The sequence below is a fragment of the Salmo salar genome, chromosome 13 (assembly GCF_965601325.2).
Source record: "Salmo salar chromosome 13, fSalSal1, whole genome shotgun sequence".
Taxonomy (NCBI): Eukaryota; Metazoa; Chordata; class Actinopteri; order Salmoniformes; family Salmonidae; genus Salmo; species Salmo salar.
Window position 1 is genome coordinate 102,245,887 of NC_138303.1, and position 21,942 is coordinate 102,267,828.

Genomic DNA, 21,942 nt, shown 5'->3' on the forward strand with positions numbered 1-21,942 from the left:
TAGTTTTTAGCGCAGGTCAATATGAGGGGGGGTTTATTGGGATAGGACAGTGAAGAGGAGACAGGAAAGGTAGGAGAGAGTGCGAGTCAGAAAGGAAGTGGTTTGATGCAAATCCACACCCATTACGACTCCTGTTATAAATGGACTACACAGGTTTCACATACAGGAGTGTTTGCAAACAAACACGTAGCTACATGACTAAATCCTATTTGTTGCTGAAACTAAAACACAGCAAGCCCACAAAGCCATCTCCTGGCCGCGGCCGAGGTCCTAATGGAATTATAATGTATCAGCTGTTTAAAATAGGCAGGTTAACAGACAGCTGCTTCAATAGGTTTAGTTCGCATGAGCACAACTAACCTTAAAACAAATCTGGTTTGGTATCCATGACGACAGCCTGATCCGCTGCGATAGGGATGGCTTCATGGTCAGGGTGACCTCATGGTCAGGGTGACCGCATGGTCAGGGTGACCTCATGGTCAGGGTGACCGCATGGTCAGGGTGACCGCATGGTCAGGGTGACCTCATGGTCAGGGTGACCGCATGGTCAGGGTGACCGCATGGTCAGGGTGACCGCATGGTCAGGGTGACCTCATGGTCAGGGTGACCGCATGGTCAGGGTGACCTCATGGTCAGGGTGACCTCATGGTCAGGGTGACCGCATGGTCAGGGTGACCTCATGGTCAGGGTGACCTCATGGTCAGGGTGACCGCATGGTCAGGGTGACCTCATGGTCAGGGTGACCGCATGGTCAGGGTGACCTCATGGTCAGGGTGACCTCATGGTCAGGGTGACCGCATGGTCAGGGTGACCTCATGGTCAGGGTGACCTCATGGTCAGGGTGACCGCATGGTCAGGGTGACCTCATGGTCAGGGTGACCTCATGGTCAGGGTGACCTCATGGTCAGGGTGACCTATACCGATTGTATGATTAGATTGTCTTTATCTGATTGCAATTTGGTTATAGAAACTCTTCTCAAACAGACGTTAGTGCAGGTCGGGTACGTTAGTGCTCTAAATGGTGTCTATTGGCCTTTACCCAGCAGGCAGAACTGGTTGGAGTGACGTTGACATTATCCTGTCTTTCATCACCCTCATAGGCAGGTTGTGTACTGGTTGTATAGGGAAGACGTCTTTACCTGATTGCAATCTGGTTACGTGACTCAATGTAACCTCAATGTAGCCTATCGATATGAATTGCACATGGATTTGTTATGCATTGGTTTTGTCTTTATTCAACCTGCCCGCCCTTCATCCACACAACATTTCATGACCCTAAACCTGCTCGCACAGCGGATATAACCGCACATTAGTGCCAGGGGCGGCAGGTAGCCTAGTGGTTAAAAAATATGAGTCAACCCACACATCACTAGTATGTGTGTGCGTGCGGTCGGCCTACCTCCTGTGTAGTGCGAGCGGCAGGTTTGTCCTGGTGGTTGGCCAGTATGAGGAAGGGTAGGGTGCAGAGCTGGGGGTGCTGCAGGGCAGAGTGGAGCTCAGTGCGGGCCATCTCCAGGTCCTCGTCTGTGGAGGCGCTGTCCAGGATGAACACCACTCCCTGGGAACCCTGGTAGTACCGCGACCAGTACTTCTTTATCGAGTCTGCTCCTGGAGAAAATACAGACGGCTGTACGCATGAGCACAGGGATGGATGCTCACACACAAACGGACAGACGCACGCACACACAAACAAACACATGCACACTGACGCCCTACACAATTAGTAGTACCACCAGTTCAAATACCTCAATTAAATCAGCTCCTTCAATTGATAGACAGACCCCCACACATGCTATACACAGACAAGCACACACATAATATGAAAACACACACACACGTTCTCTTGGCACTGGCTCCAGTATGATTTAAAATTATAACACACTGTCACAAGCTATTACAATACTCTAGTGACAGTCACAACCAAACTGGTTTTTAAACGTTAGCTTCAAGAGGCTCATTCTTCATAATTCAATTGTAAGTTGATAATCCAGCAAATAAAATGGATAGCTATGAGCAACAGAGACCTCCAGCAGGAAAAGGGGAAAAATGCTATGAATTTCAACATCGTTTCAATTGGAATACGTCTGGAGAACATTTTCCAAATGCTTCTACCCTCCTTTCATAAGATCTTTGTGGATAAAGCATTGTGTTTTTAAGACTTCAGGACTGCCAACTTTTAGCCTCCTGCTCTGTTGCGCTGGGGGCCGGTGGGGAAATTACATGTCTGTCTAAATGAAGTGTGTTCAACACACAAAGAAGTCTGCATCCCAAATGGAACACTATCCCCTGTATAGTGCACTACTTTTGACCAGACCCCTATTGCATCCTGGGTCAAAAGTAGTGGACTATAAAAAGGGGAATAGAGTGCAATTTGGGACGCACACAAAGATTATCTTTAAAGGAGAAACAACTCAGAGCACATTAAAGCAGTTCCCTATGAGAGCCACTCTACAGCACAGTTCAAATGAACTTTCTTTTACAATGAACATATGGTTCCTTTTCTGCACAACAATTTGGGGGCACAAAAGACTCACCAGGCAGGGCATGGCTTTGGTTAGAGTGAGTGACAGAGGGGGAATAGAACCACAACCTCGTAGGAATAAGGTCCATTATCAGGACCCGCATTGTTAAATTACTCTCACTGAGTGTGGCTGGAAAAACAACCACTTATTTTTCTGAAATCTAAAAGAGAAAGAGGCCATGGTTTAACTCTTCCATCTCTGGGGCTATAGGAAAAGTGGACCAGACTGTAATTTAACCACGCCCACCATCATCTCTCATTAGGGTGTTATTCATTTGGGAATCCAACGGAGGAAAACAGACTGAAACAGGGATAGGCTACCTGGACTTGTCCAACAAGAAACGCTTGTTTTAATGTTCCATTGCAAAGCGCTTTAAAACATTTTGCCCTAATGAATATGATCCAGGCGTGTTTATGGCTGACTCCGCCCCTCATTACAAGTGTTTACAGACGATTAGCCTACTACTCTCTCTGAGAATCCATTAAAAACTCCATCCCCCAACTTGACCAATATGCCTGCTCAAGAAATTGAGTAATATTGCGTGGGAGTATGAGCTGAAACAGCTTACAGATGAACTATTACGTATCAAAACACCTCAAATAATTGTGTGGGGGGAATGGGGGTTAGAGGAGGGGTAGGAAGTTAAGTCTTAACTAGACCGTATTATCAAGATGAATCTATTGCTCAAGAACAGATGCTGAAAAATCTGCCAAGCATAAGAGCTTGGCTATCCATCACTACCGTGGCCTGAGAAACAATGTTGAAACCAATGTTCAAACGTAATCTTGCTGAGGGGTCTTTTACAGGCTATTAGGACATCAGCAAGGCTCCCATACACTCATATAAGACCACTGGCTATTGTGTGTGTTCATCTCCCTCTCTATTTATATACAGATGTATGTACGTACAGTTCCAGTTTGGACACACCTACTCATTCAAGGTTTTTTTTTCTTTTTTACATTGTAGAATAATAGTGAAGACATCAAAACTATGAAAAACACATATGGAATCATGGAGTAACCAAAATAAAGTGTTAAAACAAACCAAAATATATTTTTTATTTGTCAAAGTAGCCACCCTTTGTCTTGACAGCTTTGCACACTCTTGGCATTCTCTCAACCAGCTGCATGAGGTAGTCACCTGGAATACATTTCAATAAACAGGTGTGCCTTGTTAAATTTGTGGAATTTCTTTCCTTCTTAATGCATTTGATCCAATCAGTTGTGTTGTAACAAGGTAGGGGTGGTATACAGAACATAGCCCTATTTGGTAAAAAGACCAAGTCCATATTATGGCAAGAACAGCTCAAATAAGCAAAGAGAAATGACAGTCCATCATTATTTAAAAAAACATGAAGGTCAGTCAATATGGAACATTTCAAGAACTTTTAAAGATCCTTCAAGTGAGCTGCAAAAACCATCAAGCGCTATGATGAAACTTGCTCTCATGAGGACTGCCACAGGAAAAGTTCATTAGAGTTACCAGCCTCAGAAATTGAAGCCCAAATAGATGCTTCAAGTAACAGACACATCTCAATGTCAACTGTTCAGAGGAAACTGCGTGAATCAAGCCTTCATGGTCGAATTGCTGCAAAGAAGCCACTACTAAAAGGACACGAATAAGAAGAAGGGACTTGTTTGGGCCAAGAAACACAAGCAATGGATATTAGGTGGAAATATGTCCTTAGGTCTTATTAGTCCAAATCTGAGATTTTTGGTTCCAACCGGCGTATCTTTGTGAGACGCAGAGTAAGTGAACGGATGATCTCCGCATGTGTGGTTCCCACCGTGACGCATGGAGAAGGAGGTGTGATGGTGCATTGCTGGTGACACTGTCTGTGATATATTTAGAATTCAAGGCACACTTAACCAGCATGGCTACCACAGCATTCTGTAGTGATACACCATCCCATCTGGTTTGCGCTTAGTGGGACTATAATTTTCAACAGGACAATGACCCAACACCTCCAGGCTGTGTAAGGGCTATTTGACCAAGAAGGAGAGTGATGGAGTGCTGCATCAGATGACCTGGACTACACAATCACCCGACCTCAACCCAATTGAGATGGTTTGGGATGAGTTGGACGGCAGAGTGAAGGAAAAGCAGCCAACAAGTGCTCAGCATATGTGGGAACTCTTTCAAGACTGTTGGAATAACATTCCAGGTGAAGCTAGTTGACAGAATGCCAAGAGTGTGCAAAACTGTCATCAAGGCAAAAGGTGGCTACATTGAAGAATCTAAAATATATTTTGATTTGTTTAACACTTTTTTGGTTATTACATGATTCCATGTGTTATTTCATAGTTTTGATGTCTTCACTGTTAATCTACAATGTAGAAAACAGTAAAAATAAAGAAAACCCCTTGAATGAGTAGGTGTGTCCAAACGTTTGACTGGTACTGTTCGTATGTACAAAACTATGTGGACACCCACCCCCTATTTCAGTCACACCCGTTGCTGATGTGTATAAAATCGAGCACACAGCCATGCAATCTCCATAGGACATTGACAGGAGAATGGCCTTACTGAAGAGAGTGACTTTCAACGTGGCACCATCATAGTTAGTTTGTCAAATTTTTGCTCTGCTAGAACTTCCCCGGTCAACTGTAAGTGCTGTTATTGTGAAGTGGAAACACCGGGCTTGGCCCCTTAGTTCCAGTTAAGGGACATTTTAATGTTACAGCATACAATGGCATTCTAGATGATTCTGTGCTTCCAACTTTGTGGCAACAGTTTGGGGAAGGCCCTTTGCCGTTTCATCATGACAATGCCCCCTTGCACAAAGAGAGGTCCAGACAGAAATGGTTTGTCGATATCGGTGTGGAAGAACTTGACTGGCCTGCAAAGAGCCCTAACCTCAACCCCATCGAACATCTTTGGAATTAATTGGAATGCCGACTGCGAGCCAGGCCTAATCGCCCAACATCAGTTCCCGACCTCACTAATGCTCTTCTGGCTGAATGGAAGCAAGTCCCTGCAGCAATGTTCCAAAATCAAGTAGAAAGCCTTCCCAGAAGAGTGGAGGCTGTTATAGCAGCAAAGGGGGGGGGGGGGGGGGGGGACTAACTCCATATTAAGGCCCATGATTTTGGAATGAGATGTTCAACAAGCAGGTGTCCACATACTTTTGGTCATGTACAGAAGATTAAGAACACCCCCCCCCCCCCCTTTCCCTCAGAACAGCCTTAATTTGTCAGGGCATGCACTCTACAAGGTGTCAAAAACATTTCACAGAGATGCAGGCCCATGTTGTTTCCAATACTTCCCACAGTTGTGTCAAGTTGGCTGGATGTCCTTTGGCCGGTGAACCATTCTTGATACACACAGGAAACTGCTGAAGGTGAAAAACTCAGCAACGTTGCAGTTCTTGACACAAACCGGTGCGCCAGGCACCTACTACCATACCCTGTTTAAAGGCACTTACATGTTTTGTCTTGCCCATTCACCTTCTGAATGGCACACATACACAATCCATGTCTCAATTGTCTCAAGACTTAAAAATCCTTCTGTCTCCACCCCTTCATCTACACTGATTGAAGTGAATTTAACAAGTGACATCAATAAGTAATCATAGATTTCACCTGGATTCACCTGGTTAGTCTACAGTTGAAGTTTACATACACTTAGGTTGGAATCATTAAAACTCGTTTTTCAACCACTCCACAAATGTCTTGTTAACAAACTATAGTTTTGGCTAGTCGGTTAGGACATCTAGTTTGTGCAAGACAAGTAATTTTTCCAACAATTGTTTACAGACAGGTTATTTCACTTATAATTCACTGTATCACAATTCCAGTGGGTCAGAAGTTTACATACACTAAGTTGACTGTGCTTTTAAACAGCTTGGAAAATTCCAGAAAATGATGTCATGGCTTTAGAAGCTTCTGATAGGCTAATTGACATCATTTGAGTCAATTGGAGGTGTACCTGTGGATGTATTTCAAGGCCATACCTTCAAACTCAGTGCCTCTTTGCTTGACATCATGGGAAAATCAAAAGAAATCAGTCAAGACCTCAGAAAAATAATTGTAGACCTCCACAAGTCTGGTTCATCTGTGGGTGCAATTTCCAAACGTCTGAAGGTACCACGTTCATCTGTACAAACAATAGTACACAAGTATAAATACCATGGGACCACGCAGCCGTCATACCGCTCAGGAAGGAGATGCGTTCTGTCTCCTAGAGATTAACGTACTTTGGTGCGAAAAGTGCAAATCAATCCCAGAACAACAGCAAAGGACCTTGTTAAGATGCTGGAGGAAACGGGTACAAAAGTATCTGTATCCACAGTCAAACGAGTCCTGTATCGACATAACCTGAAAGGCCGCTCAGCAAGGAAGAAGCCACTGCTCCAAAACTGGCATAAAAAAGCCAGACTATGGTTTGCAACTGCTCATGGGGACAAAGATCGTACTTTTTGAAGAAATGTCCTCTGGTCTGATGAAACGAAAATAGAACTGTTTGGCCATAATGACCATCATTATGTTTGGAGGAAAAAGGGGGACGCTTGCAAGCCGAAGAACACCATCCCAACCATGAAGCACAGGGGTGGCAGCATCATGTTGTGGGGGTGCTTTGCTGCAGGAGGGACTGGTGCACTTCACAAAATAGATGGCATCATGTGGCCATATTGAAGCAACATCTCAAGACATCAGTCAGGAAGTTAAAATTTGGTCGCAAATGGATCTTCCAAACGGACAATGACCCCAAGCAAACTTCCAAAGTTGTGGCAAAATGGCTTAAGGACAACAAAGTTAATGTCACGTCCTGACCAGTAAAAGGGGTTATTTGTCATTATAGTTGGTCAGGGCGTGGCAGGGGGGTGTTTGTTATGTGTGTTTGGGTATTGTGGGTTTAGGTTCTAGTTTTCCTATATTTATGTTTAATCTAGCTTTTCTATTTCTATGTGAGTTTTGGCAATGACCTCCAATTAGAGGCAGCTGATTGTTGTTGTCTCTAATTGGAGGCCATATTTAGTTGTGTTTGTGGGTGGTTGTTTCTAGTATAGTCTGTGCACCTTACTGGACTGTTTTTGTCGTTTGTTTATGTTGATTAAGTGTTTTCTTTAATAAAATAAGAAGATGAGCACCTCACCCGCTGCGTTTTGGTCCCCCTTCAACGACGCGTGTGACAGTCAAGGTATTGGAGTGGCCATCACAAAGCCCTTACCTCCATCCTATAGAAAATGTGTGGGCAGAACTGAAAAAGCGTGTGCGAGCAAGGAGGCCTACAAACCTGACTCAGTTACACCAGCTCTGTCAGGAGGAATGGGCCAAAATACACCCAACTTATTGTGGGAAGCTTGTGGAAGGCTACCCGAAACGTTTGATCCAAGTTAAACAATTTAAAGGCAATGCTACCAAATACTAATTGAGTGTATGTAAACTTCTGACCCACTGGGAATGTGATGAAAGAAATAAAAGCTGAAAGAAATCATTCTCTCTACTATTATTCTGACATTTCACATTCTTAAAATAAAGTGGTGATCCTAACTGACCTAAGACAGGACATTTTTACTAGGATTAAATGTCAGAAATAGTGAAAAACAGAGTTTAAATCTATTTGGCTAAGGTGTACGTAATCTTCCGACTTCAACTGTATGTCATGGACAGATCTGGTATTTTGTCCACTCAGTGTATATATGTAACTTTAGATGAACAGAAAACATGACCACAAGCCAGTTTACCAGAAAACATATTGCATTACAATCACGTGTGACGATAACAGAAACCACATTTTCCACAAATGGTATGACATCATGCATGTTGTGAAATTAGTATTTTCAGATGCCTGAGCCACCCACTGACTGGCTGGCTGCTACCCGCTGACTGGCTGGTTGCTACCCGCAGGCTGGCTTGTTGGCTGCTACCCACTGGCTGGCTGGCTGGCTGGCTGCTACCCACTGGCTGGCTGGCTGGCTGGCTGCTACCCACTGGCTGGCTGGCTGGCTGCTACCCACAGACTGGCTGGCTGGCTGCTACCCACAGACTGGCTGGCTGGCTGCTACCCACAGACTGGCTGGCTGCTACCCACAAACTGGCTGGCTGCTACCCACAGACTGGCTGGCTTCTACCCACAGACTGGCTGGCTGCTACCCACAGACTGGCTGGCTGCTACCCACAGACTGGCTGGCTGGCTGGCTGCTACCCACAGACTGGCTGGCTGCTACCCACAGACTGGCTGGCTGGCTGGCTGCTACCCACAGACTGGCTGGCTGGCTGGCTGCTACCCACAGACTGGCTGGCTGGCTGCTACCCACAGACTGGCTGGCTGGCTGGCTGCTACCCGCAGACTGACTGGCTGGCTGGCTGGCTGGCTGCTACCCGCAGACTGACTGGCTGGCTGGCTGGCTGGCTGGCTGCTACCCCAGACTGACTGGCTGGCTGGCTGCTACCCGCAGACTGGCTGGCTGGCTGGCTGCTACCCGCAGACTGGCTGGCTGGCTGGCTGCTACCCGCAGACTGGCTGGCTGGCTGGCTGGCTGCTACCCGCAGACTGACTGGCTGGCTGGCTGCTACCCGCAGACTGACTGGCTGGCTGGCTGCTACCCGCAGACTGGCTGGCTGCTACCCACAGACTGGCTGGCTGCTACCCACAGACTGGCTGGCTGCTACCCGCAGACCGGCTGGCTGGCTGCTACACGCCGACCGGCTGGCTGGCTGCTACACGCCGACCGGCTGGCTGGCTGCTACACGCCGACCGGCTGGCTGGCTGCTACACGCCGACCGGCGGGTGGCTGCTACACGCCGACGGGACACACGACATGTGTCCCAAATGGCACCCTATTCACTACATAGTGCACTACTTTTGACCAGAGCCTGATGGGAATAGGGTACCGTGTGGGACACATACACTGGTATGGTCTGCACTAGAGCATCAGATCTACAGTAGAGCACCAGGTCTGCAGTATAGCATCTGGTCATACCAGATCATCAGGCAGTTCTACACTAGATCATCAGAGCTGAGAACTCCTCCCTGGTGCGATCCACCGACCTGGTAGACAGACAATATCTCAAAGACCCTATCTCAATTTGTCTTTACACAATTCCTCACATCCTGTTTACTCAACTCCTTCTCAACTGTATTGGAGAAGGTCCCCCCCTCAAATCTTCTTTTGGGGAAAGAGGTGTGTGTGGAGAGATGATGTGAGGAATTGAGCAAATATTAAATAGAGAAACAGCCACAGACTGACAGATCACACACACAGCATGATGTCATCATCCCACTGACGGGAAACAGGCTGTGAGGAATCCCTCTGCTTTGAACTCCCATATCATCTCTCCTAAAGCCACGAACAGACTGAAAACATCTCAGAGACCAACCAAAAACATTTCAGCCAGAGGGCAGACAAACCAAAAACACTACAATCCCTAGCAGACAGACACGACTACTGTCAGGGAAATAAAGACAGAGAGCCAAACAGAAACAGTACCAGTGCTGCATGACCTGGTGACCTGCAAACATCTCCCATATCAGATTCAAACAACACAGTCCTGTCTCCCTAACTCCCCCCCCCCCGATATACGGAACTAAAAGACGAAACAGACCCCCCCCCACCCCCCCGATATACGGCTGCTACCCACAGACTGGCTGGCTGGCTGGCTGCTACCCACAGACTGGCTGGCTGGCTGGCTGGCTGCTACCCACAGACTGGCTGGCTGGCTGGCTGCTACCCACAGACTGGCTGGCTGGCCGCTACCCACAGACTGGCTAGCTGGCTGGCTGGCTGCTACCCGCAGACTGACTGGCTGGCTGGCTGCTACCCGCAGACTGACTGGCTGGCTGGCTGGCTGGCTGGCTGCTACCCACAGACTGGCTGGCTGGCCGCTACCCACAGACTGGCTAGCTGGCTGGCTGGCTGCTACCCGCAGACTGACTGGCTGGCTGGCTGCTACCCGCAGACTGACTGGCTGGCTGGCTGGCTGGCTGCTACCCACAGACTGGCTGGCTGGCCGCTACCCACAGACTGGCTAGCTGGCTGGCTGGCTGCTACCCGCAGACTGACTGGCTGGCTGGCTGCTACCCGCAGACTGACTGGCTGGCTGGCTGGCTGGCTGGCTGCTACCCGCAGACTGGCTGGCTGGCTGGCTGCTACCCGCAGACTGGCTGGCTGGCAGCTACCCGCAGACTGGCTGGCTGGCAGACTGGCTGGCTGCGTCGTCCGAGTTTGGCCGGGGTAGGCCATCATTGTAAATAAGAATTTGTTCTTAACTGACTTGCCTAGTTATATAAAGGTTAAATAAAATACACGACTTTCTACCTGGTCAAAAGTACGGCTCTAAATAGGGAATAGGGTGGTATTTGGGACGTGGATTCAGAACAGCAGCTAGGGGAACCCTGTCTGGAACTAAGGGAGAGTCCCTGTCCACACCAATGATGTCATGTGTCCCACTCCCCACACACACATACAAACACAGAAAGGACTTACACATTACTGCCTCTCTGACCCACACAGTTGCACACCCAGCGGGCGAGTGACATTTGAGTGAACGTGTTAGCTACTTCATTTGTGTGTCGTGTCTATCCGACACGTTGCTTTCTGCATCAACGTGGAGAGATAACGATGACTCATCTCTATGCAGGATGTGTGTCATTCAAGGTCTCGATAATATTTACTATCTTAGGGGACTCTAACATTCAGCTAGCCAAGGAAAAATGTATTAACCTGTTGGGGCTCGATAATATTTACTATCTTAGGGGACTAACATTCAGCTAGCCAAGGAAAAATGTATTAACATGGTTTTAGATGCCTTGGGGGTTCGTATACAGTTGAAGTTGGAAGTTTACATACACTTAGGTTGGAGTCATTAAAACTTGTTTTTCAACCACTCCACAAATTTGTTGTTACAAACTATAGTTTTGGCAAGTCGGTTAGGACATCTACTTTGTGCATGACACAAGTAATTTTTCCAAAAATTGTTTACAGACAGATTATTTCACTTATAATTCACTGCATCACAATTCCAGTGGGTCGGAAGTTTACATACACTAAATTGACTGTGCTTTTAAACAGCTGCCGGGCGCAGTGCACGCTGACCAGGTCGCCAGGGGTACGGTGTTTCCTCCGACACATTGGTGCGGCTGGCTTCCGGGTTGGATGTGCGTTGTGTCAAGAAGCAGTGCGGCTAGGTTGGGTTGTGTTTCGGAGGACGCATGGCTCTCGACCTTCGCCTCTCCAGAGTCCGTACGGGAGTTGCAGCGATGAGACAAGACTGTAACTACTACTAAATGGATACCACGAAATTGGGGAGAAAAAAAAGGGGTAAAAATTAAGGAAAAAAAAGCCAGACTACGTTTTGCAACTGCACATGGGGACAAAGATCGTACTTTTTGGAGAAATGTCCTCTGATCTGATGAAACAAAAATAGAACTGTTGGCCATAATGACCATCGTTATGCTTGGAGGAAAAAGGGGGAGGCTTGCAAGCCGAAGAACACCATCCCAACCATGAAGCACGGGGATGGCAGCATCATGTTGTGGGGGTGCTTTGCTGCAGGAGGGACTGATGCACTTCACAAAATAGAGGGCATCATGAGGCAGGAAAATGATGTGGATATATTGAAGCAACATCTCAAGACATCAGTCAGGAAGTTAAAGCTTGGTCGCAAATGGGTCTTCCAAATGGACAATGACCCCAAGCATACTTCCAAAGTTGTGGCAAAATGGCTTAAGGACAACAAAGTCAAGGTATTGGAATGGCTATCACAAAGCCCTGACCTCAGTCCTATAGAAAATGTGTGGGCAGTACTGAAAAAGCGTGTGCGAGCAAGGAGGCCTACAAACCTGACTCAGTTACACTCTGCCAGGAGGAAAATTCACCCAACTTATTGTGGAAAGCTTGTGGAAGGCTACCTGAAACATTTGACCCAAGTTAAACAATTTAAAGGCAATGCTACCAAACACTAATTGAGTGTATGTATGTAAACTTCTGACCCACTGGGAATGTGATGAAAGAAATAAAAGCTGAAATAAATCACTCTACTATTATTTTGACATTTCACATTCTTAAAATAAAGTGGTGATCATAACTGACCTAAGACAGGGAATTTTTACTAGGATTAAATGTCAGGAATTGTAAAAATCTGAGTTTAAATGTATTTGGCTAAGGTGTATGTAAATTTCCCACTTCAACTGTATATGGGGATATTCTGATATTGCTGGAGTGTGTATAGCCAGGGTTATGTTCAGGTAGCACGGAATGGGAGAAAACTTTTTGAAATGGAGGAAGTCCCATCTATACTTGTCCAACAATACGACCCATTACTTTTCAAAATCGTTTTGCCCACTGAACTAGAAAAGTTGAGTACCCCAACAGCTTGAACAATGTGTTTCCATCATGAACGAAAATAGGTGAAGGAATTACCTCCAAGTTCCTTCACGTTTAGAATGGCATTCTGGAATGGAACAGCTTTGATGCTAAAACCTAGAAAACAGAATGACATGTAAAGCTTCACACAGATATAAGGCAGACCTAGCTTAATAAGAGGCAAGAGAAAGGTATTCAGCACGTCTTCAACACATGTAGGCCTAAAGCACATGTATGTGTTGTGAAAGGCTTATAATCCGGTTCTTTCAGCAGGTAGGGAAGATGTCTGAATGCTCACCACTTAACTACTGAAGCTTAAATGTTTCAGTGCATGGTATACTTGAACACTTGTACTGCAAAAAAAAGAAAAAAGAAAGTGATATAGGCCTAACTGTGTAAAGAGCTTGAAAAGTGCTTTCTTCTGGTAAAGCGAGTCTCACCCGTAGTTGGCCCGATATTGTCTGTGGCTTCACTGCAGAGTCTGGACAGTAGACTGGTCTTCCCCGAGCCTGTGAGTCCAATACACACCAGGTCATACTCTGGTCTGGGAGAGGGCGGTCCTTTACAGCACAGTGTCCTGAAACACTGGAGGTAGAAGGGAGAGACGGATGAAGAGAAGAGTAGAGAGACACAGAGTGAAAGAGAGAGTGGGAAAGAGAGATAAAAGGATAGGGAAGATGGGGTGGAGAGAAGGGCTGCAGAGTTAGAGTAATAACAGGTCTGATGGCCAGAGCTAGAGCAGAGCTAGAGTATCTGTGGAATCTGTGTTTGGATTCTACACCCACTGATCTACTCTGTGACACTACTGACGTCTGTTCTGCCACCGAGTACGCCACTCGCCACTCGCCACTCGGGAGACGTCGGGCAGGATCACATCTGTTAACGCCATCTGTTTCCAGCCAAAGATCATGTAAGATCTGGAGAGGAGAGAAAAAAACTCTCCTCCGCTTTCATTTCAATCCTGTGACACACGCAATCCTGTGACACACCACACGTCTTTGAACTTATATAGCCAGTGTGCTAAGAGAGGATGCATTGAGGTACCATAGTATTAGTACAGGATGTTGTGAGTGAACGTGAACCTCCAGATGTGTTATGCAACATGGTCCAAGTCATTGAGGGACTGTTGCTCCGTCAACATGGAAGATCAAAGAAACCTCAATAGGGGCCTCCTATTGAAAAAGAAACCAGGGAAGCTGGTCATGGTCTCACACACCCGGTCTCACACACCCGGTCTCACACACCCGGTCTCACACACCCGGTCTCTCACACCCGGTCTCTCACACCCGGTCTCTCACACCCGGTCTCACACACCCGGTCTCACACACCCGGTCTCACACACCCGGTCTCACACACCCGGTCTCACACACCCGGTCTCACACACCCGGTCTCACACACCCGGTCTCTCACACCCGGTCTCTCACACCCGGTCTCACACACCCGGTCTCACACACCCGGTCTCTCACACCCGGTCTCTCACACAGTAAGGGCCCCATGGTGGTTATGTCATGTTTCTACACAACAAGCAATGTGCACCCAGTCTCTGGTCCATTTAGTAGAAACAGATCCCAGGTTCCTCACCGCTATCTGGGTGCTGATAAAGGAAATGACATGGGTCTGGTCAGCTAAGCAGAGTCTGCTGCTCATAGAATAAACATCACATGTAAAACTGCAAGCTCAGTTCGAACCAGTACCATGCGCTGCTCTATATAAACAATAGCCCACTGATCTCCCCTTGCGGAAGGTGAGAAGACAAGACAAGCCTTTCATGTTGCACAGGTGTTGCACAGGATAAACATGCTCTTCATTGGTACCAATTACAGACCTGTGTGTGTAGCCTAGCAGTGTCTGAAATAGCAGCTTAAACAAATTGATCTTAACATTACATACACAGGAACAGACAAAAAAAGGTAGGTCAGGTTGAGATTTAGAAAGTCGACATCGGTATACCATTCTCAGGCTACGAATGATAACAGCACAGGCTCAGGGACAGTGTACTCCACCCATTGACTACTACACCATTACATGGGAAGAGACTGCTCTCTGGTGGTGATGATAGGCACTGTGGCAGCATACACTGAGTATACAAAACATTAGGAACACCTGGTCTTTCCATGACATAGACTGACCAGGTGAATCCAGGTGAAAACTATGATCCCTTATTGATGTCACCTTAAATCCACTTCAATCAGCGTAGATGAAGGGGAGGAGACAGGTTATAGAAGGATTTTTAAGCCTTGAGACACGGATTGTGCACGTGTGCCATTCAGAGGGTGAATGGGCAAGACAGAAGATTGAAGTGCTTGTGAACGGGGTCTGGTAGGTGCCAGGTGCACCGGTTTGTGTCAAGAACTGCAACACTGCTGTTTTAATTATTTTGAATTCTTAATATTAGGAAGCTGTTCCTAATATTTAGTATACTCAGTGTATAGTGCTTTTTCTCACATCACTATTATGAGATGAGTGATGGCAGGACCAGTCTGGCACATAATCTCTTAAATATTACATGTTTATAAAGTAGCTCTAAATAAGATGGCAGGCTGCTCAGCTCTCATGACGTAGGACTAAATCACGTTGTTACAAGCAGACACAAGATGATGGTTGACAATACTACCGTTTTCAGAACAAATAAAATAAAAAATTCAAAACTAGACAAATTCTGATCCTCAACTACCCGGAATTAGTTAAAATGTCCATCTTGTGAATTTGTTCATTATTTCAACTCCACCACCAGGTGACATATGCCAGCAAGTTCCTTCACTACTGCCCATGTCATTTTTTTCCCTTTCCCTGACTGAGAATTTCAATAGGCTACAAGATTAGATGACCAAGCTCCACTAGCCCTATACCAGACTGGCAAGTCCACGAAAAAATAGACAACTTGACGATGTTTGTATTTAGGAACTCATGGAGAGAGCGAGAGTCGGGGGTTAGGAGCATGACCAACAGCTTGAACCAGTCGATCAACAGCCATGACTCCTATCTGAGGGAGTCCTTGCAGACCCCTACTGCAGCCTTGCTATAAGAGATGGTTAGGAGCAACAAGACACACCCACGTGTAAAGTGTTGGTCCCATGTTTCAGGAGCTGAAATACAAGATCCCAGAAATGTATATATGCACAAAAAGCTTATTTATCTCAAATTTTGTGCACATACAGTACCAGTCAAAGGTTTGGACACACCTGTTTTTCTTTATTTTTACGATTTTCTACATTGTAGAATAGTGAAGACATCAAAACTATGAAATAACACATATGAAATCATGTAGTAACCAAATAAGAGTTAATCAAAATATATTTTAGACTCCTCAAAGTAGCCATCATTTGCCTTGATGACAGCTTTGCACAACCTTGGCATTCTCTCAAACAGCTTCATGAGGAATGCTTTTCCAACAGTCTTGAAGGAGTTCCCACATATGCTGAGCACGGAAGTGCAGAAGTGGATCTAATGAGACCCTGTTGGCTGCTTTTCCTTCACTCTGCGGTCCAACTCATCCCAAACCATTTCAATTGGGTTGAGGTCGGGGGATTGTGGAGGCCAGGTAATCTGATGCAGCTCTCCATCACTCTCCTTCTTGGTCAAATAGCCCTTACACAGCCTGGAGGTGTGATGGGTCATTGTCCTGTTGAAAAAGAAATTATAGTTCCACTAAGCTCAAACCAGATGGGATGGCGTATTGCTGCAGAATGCTGAATTCTAAAGAATTCAAAATAAATCACAGACAGTGTCACCAGTAAAGCACACCCACACCATGACACCTCCTCCGCCATGCTTCACGGTGGGAACCACACATGCGGAGATCATCCGTTCACCTACTCTGCGTCTCAAAAAGACACAGCGGTCGGAATCAAAAACCTCAAATTTGGACTCAGACCTAAGGACAGATTTTCACCGGTCTAATGTCCATCGCTTGTGTTTCCTGTCCCAAGCAAGTCTCTTATTATTATTGGTGTACTTTAGTAGTGGTTTCTTTGAAGCAATTTGACCATGAAGGCCTAATTCATGCAGTCTCCTCTGAACAGTTGATGTTGAGATGTGTCTGTTACTTGAACTCTGTGAAGCGTTTATTTGGGCTGCAATTTCTGGGGCTGGTAACTAATGAACTGCAGTAGAGGTAACTCTGGGTCTTCCTTTCCTGTGGCGGTCGTCATGAGAGCCAGTTTCATCATTGCGCTTGATGATTTTTGCGAGTGCACTTGAAGAAACGTTCAAAGTTCTTAAAATGTTCCAGATTAACCTTCATGTCTTAAAGTAATGGACTGTCATTTATCTTTGGTTATTTGAGCTGTTCTTGCCATAATATGGACTTGGTCTTTTAAGAAATAGGGCTATCTTCTGTATACCACCCCTACCTTGTCACAACACAATTGATTGGCTCAAACGCATTAAGGAAAGAAATTCCACAAATGAATGTTTAGTAACAAGGCACACCTGTTCATTGAGAGGTGACTACCTCTGGAAGCTGGTTGAGAGAATGCCAAAAGTGTGCAAAGCTGTCATCAAGGCAAAGGGTGGCTACATTGAAGAATCTCAAATCTAAAAAATATTTTGATTTGTTTATCACTTTTTTGGTTAATACATGATTCCATGTGTTATTTCATAGTTTTAATGTCTTCACTATTATTTTACAATGTAGAACATAGTAAAAATAAAGAAAAACCCTGGAATGAGTAGGTGTGTCCAAACTTTTGACTGGTACTGTATTTGTTTACATCCCTGTTAGTGAGCGTTTCTCCTTTTTATTTTATCTTTATTTAACCAGGTAGGCTAGTTGAGAACAAGTTCTCATTTACAACTGCGACCTGGCCAAGATAAAGCAAAGCAGTTCGACACATACAACAACACATCCTTTGCCAAGATAATCCATCCACTTGACAGGTGTGGCAAATCAAGAAGCTGATTAAACAGCATGATTATAAAGGTGCACCTTGTGCTGGGGACAATAAAAGGCCACTCCAAAATGTGCAGTTCTCTCACAACACCAGTGTGCAATTGGCATGCTGACTGCAGGAATGTTTATTTCTCTACCATAAGCCAACGTCATTTTAGAGAACTTGGCAGTATGTCCAACCAGCCTCACAACCGCAGACCACGTGTATGGCGTTGTGTGGGCGAGCTAGCCACATTAGCAGTTAATTAGCATTTCATTTTTGGGGGGTAAATACAGGCAAATATATTGATAAAAGTCCCCGTCCTAGAGATTTACACGATTATCAAAAGCCTACACAAAACACAGCCCTTATTGTAAGTGTTTCTAAAATCCCCTATGGGAAAAATAAAAATTAGCTAGGTTTTATGGGTAATATGACTCGTTCTGTGGTAGTCTATTCAAGTTAGGACTGAGAGACATTTTGAGCATACCAATGAGTTTACCAGTCATATTACCAGGCTGAGGTTCAGAAAACCTTCACAGCTAGCACATTTGGTTGGTTGGAAGGTGTGGGAATGGAGGTTTTTGGTTCTGGGAACGAAGCCATAAGTTTCCTTACAGTTAAAACTTTTTTTTAAATGTAACCTGTTTTGGGAATGTACATTTTTGTGATTTTTCTATGGTTCTCTGAAAGTTTTCCTGGGAGGTTTTATTAAAAGTTCTGACAACATAAATTCTAGGTTATTTGAGGGTAATTAAATAACGTTCTGAGAACATTTCAATAAGACTTAATAAACACTGCTAACTTAGTTTGGGTTAACTGTTTTGAACTCCAAGTACATATAGGACACATGGAAATTAATTTGCTTAGGTATTAATCATGCAAACACATTTTTTTAAATTTTTATTGTGGCATGGCGTCAGTGAGATTCAAACCTATAATCTTCTGCTCTTTATCAATGGAATTAGTCCACCGTGCCACCAGGAAACTAGCATGCCATGTTTTTTTAACGCATACAAAGCTGTTCATTTTAGTCTATTCAAACAGACCCCATTTCAAAGGAATCAAGCACTCATTAAGATCAGTTAACAAGATATATGATAGAGTTTTGTTGATGCTGCGAATGAAATGTATATGTTTTAAAATAACATTCTTAGAAAGTTAATTGAATGTTACCAATGTTTTGTGGTTTTATGGAAAGGTTTAATGTTCTGAGAACAGGACTTTAAATTGAACCATGAAGAAACCTGTAGAAAGCGTTATATTGAAGTACAAAAATTCCAACAGAAGAACGTTGTTTCTTAATGTTCTGGGAACTATTTGAGAACATTACTTTAAATAGAACCATAAAAACCAGTAGGAAACTTTATGGGAAGGTTGTACGCTATGACAACAATGATCTCACCAAACTCGAAGAAAACATATAGTTCTCAGAACGTTGTGTTAGCTGGGTTCTATGGATTATATTTCTATGACCTCAACACAACAAGCTCTTTGATATTTGGTGCATGTGCTGCCCAAATTCAGTCAGTGCTTAGACTGGAGTAAATATATAATTTTGGAAACATTTAAATTTGTCAGGGGGTGCTGCTGCACCTTCAACACCCCTACCTCCCACGGCTATGTCTCTGTCCTATTCTTAGCTGGCTGCTTGCTGTGACATGAGAGAGCCATATCTAGCCTATTCTTAGCTGGCTCTGAAAATCCCCCAGAAAGAAGGAAATGGAGGAGTGTGAGATTACTTCCATGTCATCGGAGCAGATGACACCAGGCTGTGTTAAGGAAGCATTTTTACCTCCTCGCTGACAGAAAAACGCTGCCTTGAGGACAGACCGCGACCATACTGCAGGTAGGGACTGAGCTCTCCAAAACTTCATAATCAACATCAAAACAGACCTAGCTCATAAAATCTGTTTAGGCCTAACATTGGGTTTTAAAGTTAGTTTTATTTGAGTTTTTTTGTCCTATGCAATCAACTTTCTCTTAAACTTTGTTCATAAAAACAATGACAGTGCAGTTCTAAAGTGAAATGCTACCCATCGCCATTTGCAGCTATTGTCTTAAGAAATCAGTGCCATGCCAAGACAAACAATGTGAGAAATGGACTTTGTTCTTTAGTTATTCAATATTGACACCTTGCTGGTTAGGTTGACTGCTGAACAATTAATCAAATTACACCCATCTATGCATAGTCACTTTACCCCTACCTACATGTATAAATTACCTCAACTAATCTGTACCCTGCACATTGACTCGGTACCGGTATCCACTAATCTGTACCCTGCACATTGACTCGGTACCGGTATCCACTAATCTGTACCCAGCACATTGACTCGGTACCGGTATCCACTAATCTGTACCCTGCACATTGACTCGGTACCGGTATCCACTAATCTGTACCCAGCACATTGACTCGGTACCGGTATCCACTAATCTGTACCCTGCACATTGACTCGGTACCGGTATCCACTAATCTGTACCCAGCACATTGACTCGGTACCGGTATCCACTAATCTGTACCCAGCACATTGACTCGGTACCGGTATCCACTAATCTGTACCCAGCACATTGACTCGGTACCGGTATCCACTAATCTGTACCCAGCACATTGACTCGGTACCGGTATCCACTAATCTGTACCCAGCACATTGACTCGGTACCGGTATCCACTAATCTGTACCCAGCACATTGACTCGGTACCGGTATCCACTAATCTGTACCCAGCACATTGACTCGGTACCGGTATCCACTAATCTGTACCCTGCACATTGACTCGGTACCGGTATCCACTAATCTGTACCCAGCACATTGACTCGGTACCGCTATCCACTAATCTGTACCCAGCACATTGACTCGGTACCGGTATCCACTAATCTGTACCCAGCACATTGACTCGGTACCGCTATCCACTAATCTGTACCCAGCACATTGACTCGGTACCGGTATCCACTAATCTGTACCCAGCACATTGACTCGGTACCGGTATCCACTAATCTGTACCCAGCACATTGACTCGGTACCGGTATCCACTAATCTGTACCCAGCACATTGACTCGGTACCGGTATCCACTAATCTGTACCCAGCACATTGACTCGGTACCGGTATCCACTAATCTGTACCCAGCACATTGACTCGGTACCGGTATCCACTAATCTGTACCCAGCACATTGACTCGGTACCGGTATCCACTAATCTGTACCCAGCACATTGACTCGGTACCGGTATCCACTAATCTGTACCCAGCACATTGACTCGGTACCGGTATCCACTAATCTGTACCCAGCACATTGACTCGGTACCGGTATCCACTAATCTGTACCCAGCACATTGACTCGGTACCGGTATCCACTAATCTGTACCCAGCACATTGACTCGGTACCGGTATCCACTAATCTGTACCCAGCACATTGACTCGGTACCGGTATCCCCTGTATAGCCTTGTTATTGTCCTTTTATTGTGTTACTTTTTATTTTATATTTAGTAAATATTTTCTTAACTCTATTTCTTGAACTGCATTGTTGGTTAAGGGCTCGTAAGCATTTCACAGTAAGGTCTACACCTGTTGTATTCGGCGCATGTGACAAATAACATCTGATTTGATTTTAATACAGCAAAGCCAGACTTAGGCTCACTCTTGTAGTGGCTGTGGGTCATTTTCTACACCCGCCCACACACCCTCTGAATGTGGAAGATTAAGATACTGTACCTTTGTCCGATATATTACCCAATAAACTTCCTTATCATGTAAAGATGTGTTCGCTTTGTGTTGATAGTAAAGATAGCAGGTGAAGAAGGTTTCAGTTTGCCTCATTAATAACGCACTACATTTTTACCACTGAACAAACACAACACATTGCAGGTGGGGGAAGACCATCACTGAATCAGAACTAGCCTGGCGCCGTACTGTCTGTGCTGTAGCAGACAACTCTTCATAATACAGCATGGAGTTTGTTTGGTTTGTCGATGAACCATAGACTGCAATGAGTGAACAAAGAGAGGTGTTGGCTAGCTACTGAAGCAGGAACAGACTGGACCACTAATGCAAAGCTAAAGGTGTAGAATCACAACAGGAAGTTGCCCACTGTGACCGAGGTACCCCCTATTCTGGTCACCATGGTAACCACGGTGGGCAGTGCCAAGCCAAGGCCAGAGAACCCGGCCTGCTGGACAGGACAGGGGGAACAACAGGAAACAGGCACGGGACTGTGAATTGGAAGTTGAAAAGAAAGATTGGGACAAAC

The 21,942-nt window shown here is 45.2% G+C and overlaps 1 protein-coding gene across 1 annotated transcript in view; it reads right to left on the reverse strand.

The window, feature by feature from the left end:
- arl15b (ARF like GTPase 15b) overlaps positions 1-21,942 on the reverse strand; it is a 71,271-nt gene that overhangs the window by 31,471 nt on the left and 17,858 nt on the right. The window contains exons 2-4 of the mRNA XM_014138705.3: positions 13,269-13,413; positions 12,886-12,945; positions 1,400-1,608 (exon numbers count right to left, since the gene is read on the reverse strand). Of these exons, the coding sequence (XP_013994180.1) occupies positions 1,400-1,608; positions 12,886-12,945; positions 13,269-13,413 (414 nt within the window). The remainder of the gene's footprint in view (positions 1-1,399; positions 1,609-12,885; positions 12,946-13,268; positions 13,414-21,942) is intronic.